This window comes from Condylura cristata, unplaced genomic scaffold (assembly GCF_000260355.1).
Source record: "Condylura cristata isolate star-nosed mole 26May11 unplaced genomic scaffold, ConCri1.0 scaffold00001, whole genome shotgun sequence".
NCBI lineage: Eukaryota > Metazoa > Chordata > Mammalia > Eulipotyphla > Talpidae > Condylura > Condylura cristata.
In genome coordinates this window covers 28,483,381-28,495,949 of record NW_004567102.1, presented here as the reverse complement: position 1 = coordinate 28,495,949, position 12,569 = coordinate 28,483,381, and the positions used below count along the sequence as shown (strand labels likewise).

At 36.7% G+C, this 12,569-nt stretch overlaps 1 protein-coding gene across 3 annotated transcripts in view; it reads right to left on the bottom strand.

The window, feature by feature from the left end:
• The window catches only part of KCNQ5 (potassium channel, voltage gated KQT-like subfamily Q, member 5), a 460,478-nt gene that overhangs the window by 61,516 nt on the left and 386,393 nt on the right, over positions 1-12,569 (bottom strand). For all 3 annotated transcript variants that reach the window (XM_004673622.2, XM_012722138.1, XM_004673623.2), the window contains exon 8: positions 3,601-3,695. In XM_004673622.2, the coding sequence (XP_004673679.2) occupies positions 3,601-3,695 (95 nt within the window). The remainder of the gene's footprint in view (positions 1-3,600; positions 3,696-12,569) is intronic.

The following is a 12,569-nucleotide window of genomic DNA, read 5'->3' as shown; positions in this document are numbered from 1 at the left end:
AGAGAAATGATGATAACTGGTGAATACATTTATGGTACTTGATATTGACCAAGTTGAAGATAAGGGAATCAAATATCCTAAACAATCCTTTTCCAGCAAGATCCATAGAAGCAATCCTTATAATAAATGTGCCCAACTTCCTAACATATGTTCTTTGGGGAAAACAGATCTGACATAGTGAAACGTTTATTTAGCAAAACCAATACTACCTACAGGTAACTGGACACTATAGACCCTTCATTAGCCAAAATCATCTAGTAGTAAGAGAAACTGGTTCTGATCTAATTAACATCAACAAAGACTAAGAATGGCACTGTCTACACAGTAGCCATAATCCTTGGGCTTTAGGTAGACCACTGGATTTCTTAATCTTGATTCATTCATGACTGTGGTTTGTATTTTAATCATTTGTGGAGGCAGATTTGATTTTCACATTATACAAAGTATAATGACCTTGAAGTAAATTAGAAAGACAGAAAATCTGTCAAAACTATTTGATCCTGGTATTGAATGATATTTTTCATAATCCATTTTAGCAATTCAGGTTTCTACAACAGCATGTTGAGCCCCTAGTCCTTATAAATGAGCTGGGTGTCTTCAAACACCTTAGTTTCTTGTGGATCTTGATTTTCTTGTGAATAAATTAAAGGGATAGATTAGGTAATCTCCCACTCCGACACCACACACTACCCATGCTCAGAGTCTGAAAATTCACCATAGTTTATACATTATCTGCTTTATTCCCCAAAATAAGCACATTTACCTGTGTTTTACCCTTTGCATAGCCTTCAAGCCCTTTGAGAAGAAAATCAAGGAAAACATGTGCCTCTATAAATCCTTTTGTTATTAAAACAAGACTTTTAAATGGCAACTTCTAAGACCTCTAAAGCGTATGTAACAGACAAATCAGACCAGAAAGGCGTGCTGGGTTGTACCCCTTGGGAGGTTCGAGCCAGTAAGGCGTGCCCCTCATGCTGCCCCCTCCTGCACACTTTTTCTCTCCCACCCTGCTCTCAGGGATGAGGATGTGGAGTCAGAGCGTCCTATTCGTGTCTCTAAGGCTGGTGATTGCCAATGACAATTATCACTGATGCTGTTGATAATACGCTCTGGTCCCTGATCAGCTCTTTGAAATTGCAGCCTCTAATGCTTCCTAAATCCCTTCCCTACTTGGTGTTTCTCCTTAGCATTTATTACACTCTAATCTATTATGTCTTTATATTTATTGTCATTACCCAGTATCTTTTAAGTATGTACTTACTGAGGGCTGAGACTCGAACCTATTTGATTTTCTCTCCAACGGTTGTATTCCTAGTGTCTGGGTCAGTGCCATGCACATAATAGATGCTCACTGAATACTGTTGAATGCATGCATAAATGAATGAATGAATAATCTCTTCTCTTAGAAGTTCTGATACTCTGAAGGTTATAGGGAAATACATGATACAAGTAAAAAATGTTTCTTACTGCATCACTGTATTCCTGAAGCCAGTTAGTTATAAATATAAAAATATCTTTCGAAGTCACTGTAAATTATTCTCTTCACAAAACTGCAAAATTGCTTAAAGCTGGCTTGCTTTCTAAAACAGAGGTTCTGAACTTGTCTTTAGGGAGTCTGTGAACAAATTAAAATTGTAGGCAAAGGTTAGATTTTTTTGTTTACTGAATGTTTTTTGTTTTTTTTTTGGAACGACTCCACAATTACAATCACATTCTCACTGGTTTAACAAAGAAGGAAAACAACAGCAACAAGAAGAAAGATTACAAGCCACTGCAATTTGGAGAATGAGATAGCCATGAAGGAAGAAATGTTAGGGCATTCAGATTCCCCTGAACTTTGCTAGTGACTTCTGTGTCATTCTGGACAAATACCTGTTATTCTGTAAATGAGGCTGCCAAGCAGAGGTTAATGAGGTACAGGGAAAGGAGAGTGAGGGGGTTGGTTGATAACTCCAGGGAACACGATGAATGTAGCTGTTTGTGTAAATTTCCCACCATCACCATCTCCCCATTTAAAAGAAGGAAATGTTAGAGGCAAAGAGAAAATTTTGAATTAAAAAAAGTTCATGCACTGGGAGAATCTGACTCATTGAACAGTTTTTCCAGGCTTTGGAATGACTTTTAATCTAAAAACTGCAGGAAATGGGAAGTCAAATAACCATGTATGATAATAGGCCACTTGCTTCTGTCACTTCAGAAATTTTTTGGTTTTTTCTATTTAGTCTTCCTCATATATATATGTAGCAATCAGGGAATAAGTCGTGAATATGTGCCCAACTTCTCCACATGAGTTGGAGGTTTCTCTGGCTTTGCCAAGTTAGGTAGCTTGTGAAGCTCCTAGGATGACAGTTTTGTTGGGCTCTGAGGGGGAACAGCAGGTACTTCAAAAATACTAATCAGATAAGCCACATTTGAACAACCTGTGGAAATGACTGTTGTAATCAATGTGGGTGACTCATTGTAAACCTTTCCTTGGACTTATTTGCTTTGGTTGTTTCACTGAGGATTTCTTTAATTAGATAGCGATTGATTTAATGTGTGTTGTGCTAGTGGACTTGGAGTCCATGGTTCTGGGACCAAGGAATTTTTTTTTAAAGTTCACCGTGGCAAACATCAGGATCATTCAAAAATGTTCTGGCTCTCCTTTTTTTTTTTCCTTTTTAAAGATTTATTTATTTTATGCATACAGGACTGTGGTGCAAACCAGAGGTGCAGAGGCGGTGAGAGGATTCACAGAGCTGGGAGCAGGACAGGCAGATTGATGATGTACACTGCCGAGGGGAGCAATGGGCAAGACAGGAAAGGTCTGCAGCACCATGTGGGTCACCTCCGGGGTGGGAATCAAACTCCTCTGAAGTGGCTGCGGCCAGCTTAGTACTGCTGTGCTTTAACCTGTTGCGCCACCAAGGAGGGCCCCTGGCTTTTCCTTTCCATGTATGTGCTGGGACTACATTTCCCCATCTGCACTGAGCTGTGGCATGACCAGGTGATTTGCTTTGGCCAATGAAGTGTAAGCGGAATTAATAGTACCAAATACTAATTTGAAAGCTAATTTCAAATTTTAATTTGGATTGGTTGCATCATCTCATTGTAAACCATCATCGCATTTGCACCCTGATTCTTCTCCTACATGACTACTGATATTAGTTTGATATGAAAGTAAAAATTTGAGGTCCATCCTGTAAAGGCATCCAGACTTTGAGGGACTTAAATGTGCAAGGATGATTGCTATCAAAGCCCTCCCACTTGAGGTCAGCTGATAAATGGAGTTTAAGTCATCACTGTTTGTTAAGAGCCATGGTGCTTACCATTAGCATTCTGGTGGGTTTTTGGAAACAAAATAGTAGAAATTTATCTCCTTGAAAATTTAGTTCCTTTCATCTTTAAACTCGGTCTACAAATGCTGAGGAATGACATTGAATCCATTTAGTTTTGGACAAGTTGCCTCTGTTGCGACTGAACAGTTTTAAATTTCTCAAAGAGCATCAGAGAAGACAAGCCCCAAATCAACATGTGTGACGTGTGTGTGTGTGTGTGTGTGTGTGTATGGTTTGTTTTTCAAATCTGGAAGATTAGGTACAGTGTCGTACTGATACCTACTTGGTAGGGCTGCAGGTATGCAAGGCCTTCAAGTGGGGTTTCCAGGTTGCAATGGAAACAGATTTCTCATCAGCTGCATAACTACGCCAAACGCACTGCACGAGGACATGAAAAAGAAAAAAGAGAAAAGGAAACAGGATGAAATGAAAAAGGAGATTATTAAGTTAATATACATTGGTAATATTTTCCTTGTCATACTTAGCTCTGATAAATGCCCTAGGGTGAAGAAAATGACTTGTGTTCAGTCAGCAGTTTAAAATATTCTGTTATGGCAAGAGAACTGCTTTGTGTAACAATGCCAAAAAAACAAAAGTACCAAAAAGTTTATCAGAAAGTTAATTTTGAATAGTTTATGAAAACTACTTGAGCAGAAACATGCATTCATATCTTTTTTTTTTTTAAAGATTTATTTATTTGTGCATACAGAACTGGGGTACAGGCCAGAGACTCAGGGGTGGCGAAAGACTTCACCAGAGACAGAGAGGGGAGCAGAACAGGCAGATTGACGAAGTGCACTGCTGAGGGGAGCAGCGGGCGGGTCAGGAGAGGTCTGCCGCGCCATGTGGTCACCTCCGGGGCAGGCGGGGATCGAACTCATGCGGAAGTGGTTTCAGCTTCTTAGTGCTGTGCTTTAACCCGCTGCGCCACCAGGGAGGGCCGCATTCATATCTTTAATAAGTGTTTGATGAGAGGCAAAAACACTGAAAAACGGGTAACACAACTAATAAAGTAAACTGTATAAGGGCCCTCCCTGGTGGCGCAGTGGGTTAAAGCACAGCATGAGGAGGCTGAGGACACTTCCTCATGAGTTCGATCCCCACCTGCCCCGGAGGAGAGAGGTCAGACCTCTCCTGACCCGCCCACTGTTCCCCTCAGCAATGTACTTCGTCAAACTGCTTGTTCTGTTCCCCACTCTGTCTCTGGTGAATCCTCTCACTGCTCCTGCACTTCTGTCCTGCACCCCAGTTCTGTATGCATAAATAAATAAATCTTTAAAAAAAAAAAGGTAAACTGTACACTAGCTAGTAAACTAATGACCGTGTTAATAATTTAGTGAATTTTTCTGAAGTACTCCATAGTACTCCTAATGCTAAAAATGTAGATAGAGATAACAAAAAGCAGAGCTAAAACAAGATGGGGGAAATGTATCCTCTGCAATTACTAGGGCCCAGTTGGAAAACAATGTTTCAATGTTATTCTAACAATGTGTTTATAGCTCTTTAATGTAAAACATAAACTCTGTCTACTTGATATAATTATACTTGACATATATGACACAAAGCATGTCATGCTATTCTTACAGATTAAGACTCTTCTGTTGTAGATGAGAAGATAAAGGTTCAGATAAATTAAGATGAGAAGATAAAGGTTCAGATAAATTAAGAGGTTTATATAAGATTGGTAGTGTTGGAGACAGTCTCTCAGAGATCAGCTCCTAAGATCGGTTTTTGATGCCAGAATTTCTCCACTGTCTTTTACTAACTGTTGCTGACTGGTGCTGGGAAAGCCTCCCTCTGAACGTTTTATGTGAGAGATTGCCTGAACTTCCTTTCCATATAAATTTGGTGGTTCTTTTCCGTTGGAGTAAGTCTGCTAAATGTAATGGCCAAGTATTTAATCCCCTGACATAAATTTTTATTGTAATTTATAAGACAGGGCATTCTATTCATTTACAAGGATCCTTTCCTCTACTATATAATCATCATGCATGATTTTGAAAACCTGCAGTGAAGAAAACAGTGATTTGCTTTTTGTTTTCCCAAGAATATCACTGGATATATGTGTGCTGAACATAAAGAGTTAAAAATGAACCTAAATACTTTGAAAAGCTGCTTTGCAGTATCTATTAAGCTAAACACACACATATAAGCTGAACTACAGCTAGACTCTTATATATATACTCACCAGATAGGTTTATTTGTAATCACTGAAAGATAAGTATTATAATGCTCAGAGCAGCACTATTCTTAATAAACAAAGGCTGGAAATGATCAAACACCTATCACCAGCAGAATAAATTGGGGTATATTAGCCAAATGGAATAGTACATAGTAGTAATACATTTATGATTATGCTCAAAAGAAAGGATGAACTTTCCATGAGTAATGTTGAGTGAAAGAAATGAGACACAAAAGAGCACATGTGGTGTGATTCCATTTCCATAAAATACAGGCATCAGGGAGAACTAATCTATACTATTAGAATGAAGGACAGTGTTACCCTGGGGGATAGTAACGGAGAAGGGGACACAGGAGCTAGTGGTCACGGTTGTTTCTTTACCTGGGTGCTGACTCAGTTCTCCTAGGAAATGTGCTCTTCTCTGTATGCACATATTTCAATAAAAGTGTTCAAGAACTGACAGAAAAACTAGTACCTGAGGGATTTTTTTTTTAATGTTTTAAGAAGATTTAAAAAATTGAAGCAGGATTCTTGCCTGGAGTATTGCTTACATGACTTACACTGATTTACACCTATAAATCTGTGAAAACGTATTCTAAGCAGCCTGGCAACTTACAGAGAATAAAGTAATTATCATAGTAGCATCCTGAAATGTTAGTTTTTATAAATGTTATACAGACACAATATAGCAAGTGATTTAGAGTAATCAATGAAAGCACACAGACTTATCATTGCAGCTTCTGGAATGAGACCCAGAGAATATCCAATATTGTGATGGCACAGACCGCTGCTTAAATTAAACAATTTTCATAGATAACATCATATATATGTGAATTTAGATATTTTGAAAGGAAGACTCGTATAGAAATGGAAACACACAACAGTTCTGTGCATTATCAGGTAACAGTGAAAAAGATCCCAAAAACTACCATAAAATCCTAGGACCAAGATATTACCTAGCAGTGTTAGAAAGAATAGGGGACAAAAAACCACTTAGAAAAATCGAAGTTTTTCTTGACAATGAAACCTGGTATCTTGCTTTTTTTTCTGTCAAATTGATCTTACAGTTACGCTTTATTTCTGTTCCCTAAAAATGTCTTATAAAAGGAGACACAGAAAAATCAAGTAACATCTACCTCAGGACTGCTATTAGTTAACAATCAAACTGCAAATGGAAAGTGAAGTCTACTTAATACTATTACACTTCAGTAACTATGTACTATCCTTAGCATTTTCTCTCTCAGATAAATGCTTCTGGTAGTTGAACCTCAAGGCCTTAGCCATATGATCAGGTAACTGATGTTACTATATTTAAAGTCAAAATTGCATAGTGGTTGGTAAGAGAAAAATAACGCCCTAGAGGAATTTAATTTACATAGTATATATACTCCAATGTATAAGTCAACAAGAAGAAAATGAAAATCACAGTGAAGTAGCAAGAAGCAACATGAAAGCCAAGTTTATCAGATGACCCTGGAGCCCTAGTTAGCCAAACAAATTCAAAATTTGCTCTATAATTGTAAATATAATGTCAGTATAATTAAGTTCTTAGGGAGTATTCAGTTTGTATTGTCTGGAGTATTACAGCTATAATACATCTGACCCTTTTCTGGAAATTTTAATTTCAGCTGACCATCCAAAAGTATAATTAACTTGGAACTGATTATTTTCAAGGAGCAGAATTTAAGAAGTCAGAGAACAAAAAGACTTAGAGGATGCAACCTAGCAAAAACCCTTTCCCTATCTTGCTTCTTATTTATTTTTGTTAGAGTCAAAGCCTTCCATTATGGTAGTTGCTATTTCCATTCTTAATAACCCTTATTTTTTAAAAATATATTATTTTGACTGAGATAACAATGGTTTACAAAACTGTGTGATTTGGGAGTATAAATTCATACTTTTTCAGATGTATGTTACCACAAAAGTACCCATAATCCTTTTCCACAGAGCACTCACTCAGTGAGTTCCCACATGCTTTGTTTCCATCCCGCCATCCCCTGTGGTAGTCTAGTTTTGGTTATGATTAAAGCACTGAAAAAGAGGTATAAGCTCTGTGTAGGTAGCTTGAGTTTACTGACTGCTAACTTCACTTCAGAGCAACTGAGAAGTTACTTCACTAGAGGAAGATGAAGTTTCAATATGCAACTTTTCTCTTTGGGTCAGTTATCTTCCTCATAGCAGCCTCTTTGTAATATCCTCCCTTCAGGAAAATAAGTACACTTTAAGCCTTCATCTCATAAACTTTCATTTGACTATCCCATTTCTGTTTCTAGTAATGCATCTTTAGCTCCACCCTGAGTTGGTCCAGTCTCTCTAGAAGTAAACTCCTAACTGTATTTTTTGAAGTATTTTTAAAAAAAGATTTATTTATTTATGCTTACAAAATTGGGGTAAAGGCCAGGGGTGTGGAGGGTGAGAGGATTCACCAGAGACAAAATAGAGAGCAGAACAGGCAGATCTACTGAAATACACTGCTGAGGGGAGCAACGGCCTGGTCAGGAGAGGCCTCCCACACCATGTTGGTCAGCTTCCTGGCCAGGAATTGAACTTGTGCTGCAGTGGCTTTGGAGAGCTTCATAATGCAGTGCTTTAACCCTTTGCGCCACCATGGAGAGCCCCTTTTGAAGTATTTTTTTTTTCCCTTTTGAAGTATTTTTAAATGCTAATTCTAAGGCATTAGTGTGTGTGTGTGTGTGTGTGTGTGCATACGCGCCCTACATGCACAACTATTGCTATTTGAAAGTAATAATAGATTTTGATTTATTTTTTTTAAAAACAGACACCATGGATCTGAATCCTTTTGCCTCCTAGACTTGTCCTGGGACTTGAGTGACATAATGTATCAGAAGAACTCTGCAAACTAAAGAGTGCTAGGCATTATTAACAAAAGTTGTGACATTTAGACAGGCATTCAAAATGTTACTGAGAACACTGTTCTTTTCTAGACTACTTCACTTGAAATGAAAAGTTAATTTAAATGAATCATGCAAAGATATTGACAACTAAATTTGCTGCATGCGGCTGGGGTTTTAAACTTTCCCACCAAACTCTGAAATGCCAGTCAATTCATTTATCTCACCAATTGAATGACAAAACAATTTGGGAATCTCAATTTGGGAATCTCAGAGTTCTTTTAGAAAGTTAGTGGCTCAAAATTAAAACAAATGAGTTTGTTCTTGATGCTTTGTGCTCAGCAAATCAAGACAGGTTTACTGAGCAAGAAAATAAATTGAAAAGCAAATAAGGCTTGCTTTTCAATCTAGTTCATCAATAAAAACATATTTCTATGCTATATATTCGAGGCTTAAAGCGCTGAATTCTGGCTAAGGGTTACAGCAAGGAAGAATTATGCACATATTAAATAATTATTACTCTTATATCTTAGATAAGTGCATCTGGTTGGGGAATAATTTCTTTTCAAATTAGTAGACTCTACTTTGATGAATGAAACTAATTATGATTTTAAAGGTATTCTTCAACGTTTCAAGCACTTCATTTCATATTTTATTTTGTTTAGAAAAACATACAGGCTAGAGATTTAAATAAAAGAAAATTAATGATTTTACTCCATTGTAACCTTTACCTGTACAGGTTCAACTATTGATCACCATACCTGATATGTCATCGAGATTCATAAAATAAAATTCCACAAAATCCAACCAGAACTGTTCAATTAGTCTCTTTTCTTCTCTTGATGGGTTACCTGCCATGAAGGCCCTGTCTTGCTTTGTCGTGTACTTATTAATGCTTTGGGTTCATTGCTTTGTTGCAGGAGTAGTAATCTATTTTTAAGTTCAGCAGGAGATTGTTCTTGAACATTTGAAAATGGTAATTTGGTTCAGGAAAGTTCCTTTTATTATTCTCCATGTCTGTCTTGTGCAACATGATAGCCAAAAACCACATATTGACTATAGAATGCCTGACCTATGAGGAACTGAATTTCCAAATGTAGTTAATTTAAATGTAAATAGACACATGTAATTTGTGGCATTTAACTATTGGCCAGCAAGCTCTATATTATTACAACTATATATATATAAAAAATTCTTCAAAGGAATTCATTTTCTAACAAAAACTGATCTAAAATTTTCTTGACAGAGTTCCCCTTTAATATCCAGTAGTGTCAAGAGTCTGTACACTACAGTGGCTGCATTCTGATATGTGTTGATTAAGAGCTTTATCTGTGGTGCTCTTTGAAAACCTAGAAACTGAAGAAACACAGACTCTCAGTGGTTTGTATAAGAAGTCATGCCCAGTTGGTTCATTTCTGGATTAATAGTACAGAATACTTTGATTTAAAAATTAGTATTTCATTCAAAAGCTAACAAGTAATTTAAAAAAGATTTTAAATAAACTATATTCACGACAACAGGATCTGCATTTTCCTGAGGGCAACTATTCAAGATATATTTAAGATATGTTGATAGCATGGGTGCTACGGTGATAGGATAACAACAGGGACTACAGTGCTACGGTGATAGGATAACAACAGGGACTATCCCAAAAGGGAAAAGTCAAACACAACCCCAAAGTTAACAAAGATATAAGAAAATTAAAAAAAAAAAAAGATGTGTTACTGGTTCCATAGGTAGACAGGACTTGGGCCTGGGTAGATGCAAGAAAACCATGGAATAACTCCTGCGTTCATAAGTTGGAAAACATTATGTTAAAATTAAAAGATAAGAAATAGGGCCCTCCTTGGTGGTGCAATGGGTTAGAACTTAGCACTTCAAGCTAGTGAAGCCGCTTCATTGAGTTTGATCCCCACCCCGGAGGTGACCCACATGGCATGGCAGACCTCTCCTGACCTGCCTGCTGCTCCCCTCGGCAGTGTACTTCGTTAGACCTGTTCTGCTCTACACTCTGTTTCTGAATCCTCTCACCACCCCTGCACCTCTGGCCTGTACCTCAGTTCTGTATGCATCAATAAATAAATCTTAAAAAAATTAAAAGATAAGAAATAAATTAAGAATGATTAAAAGAAAAAAATAGTATGGAGCAACACTCACTAGAAATATGGAAACATCTCATTATTGGCTAAGGATAGAGGACTATCATTTCTGGGCCTCTGGGCAATTTGTGTGATAGTAAAGTGTGTGACACCTTTTTCATTATGGTGAGCATTATTTCGATACATCTTTTAAACTTCAGGGAGATTTTCCTTCAAGAAAAAAGGTTTTATCTTTGGCGCTCTTTTAAAAATCTAAAAATTTATGAAATAGAGACTCTCAGTGGTTTGTAAAAGAAGGTATGCCCAATGGTTCCTTTCTTTGTTACTAGTACAGAATTGGTTCATTTTAAAATTAGACTCTTCATTAATATCATAAACAAACACACTAAAAGATGTTCATTGTCACTTTTAATCACAGAAATGTCAAAGCCATAATGAGCTATAGCCTTACACTTAAAAAAATGGTTATTATCCAAAATACAAGTGTTGGCATAGGTATGGCAGAAAGGGAATCCTTGTACACTACTGGGAATATAAACTTGTGCAATAACTATAGCAATACCACTCTCCTCCCCCAAAAAAGAAAAACTATAGCAATATCAAAAGTTTAAAAAAACATAGAAATATTGTACTATATGATTAAGCAATTCCACTTCTGGGTATACATGTGAATAAAATGTGGCACACACACACACACACACACACAGAGGACTATTATTCAACTATAAAAAAGATGAAATCTTGTTATTTGTGGCAATGTGGATGAATTTTGAGGGTACTTTGCTAAGTGAAATAAGATATCAAAAGACAGTGCATGTATTTGTGAATAGAATATAAAGAAGCAAGTATTAGTATAAATATAAGGCAAGAAATTGAATATAAATTAGAAAAAATAAGAACTCTAAATACAGTGAACACGTCAGTTATATGGATAAACTGGTCAGTGATTACTAAAGAGAAAGCAGGTTGGAAGGGATGGATGAAATGGGTAGAGGGAGTTATTCATTGGGTGCTAGATGGAAATGGGGCTTTCTGGGGGTGATTATGAAGCAGTTGAGATGTAAAATTATAATGTACTGCACTTGACATTTACATAATTTATAAACCACTGTCACTTCAATGAAAATTTATTAGAAATTCACTATTTTCTTTTAGTTTTGAAATAAAAACAAACTCCATGATATAAGTGAACCACCCTCATCTACTTTCGTTCTGATTCTGTTGGAAATACTGCATATCACAGACACAGGTGAAGGGCTAGGGATGGGGCTGTGCAGTGGCCATCTTTCTTACCCAAACCCCATTCAATCCTTCAATTGAAATGAAAGCAATGTGCTTGTTCCTACAGCATGAAGACAAACATCCTAGCATGTCAGAGTGCTACCCCTAATCACTTAGGATTAGAAGGACAGTTCTTCCACTGCCTGAAGGATGGGAAGAAGCTTTAGATTGTATAATCATTTTGTCTGTAATTGAATATGAACTCTACAGGATGGATCTGGAGAAAAACATTAGTGATTCTAAGAAGGTTGGACTGTCAAAATATATCGATGACAAGAGAAGCATTTCTTTTAGTGCTAGGGAAAATTCTGAATTATTGAAAATAAAATGAAAGGTCAAATGATATATGTAAATAAAATGATCTAACTTCAAATAATAAGCTTATTATTTCATACTTTCAAAGACTGATATATTTCATAATCCCACAAAGTTGTAAAATAGGATAACTATGTTAAGTTATTGCTTCAGATGTCATTAAAAATGATTCTACAGGTACTAAACCTTGACATTCAGAACAAATATGTTGTTATTCAGGAGAGTAGGATACATCTGGCCGAAGAAAGTAATTGCGATGCAGGGAATAGTGCTGTGTTTTGCTCCATCACTTAATGATCAATTATGTTTTACCAAGTAATTCATAAGACATATTAGGTCATTTTAGGAGCAATATAACTGCTAACCTTTGTATGGCCTTCCTGGCACAATTAATTAATCTGAACAACGCATGGACCATTTGGTGAAAATAGAGCTATTTTTCTGTCTTGAAGGAGTGAATGCTTGTCCAAATCCAAGATTGTACATTAAAATCCAGCTCCCTTTTCAAAAACAAAGCAAAACA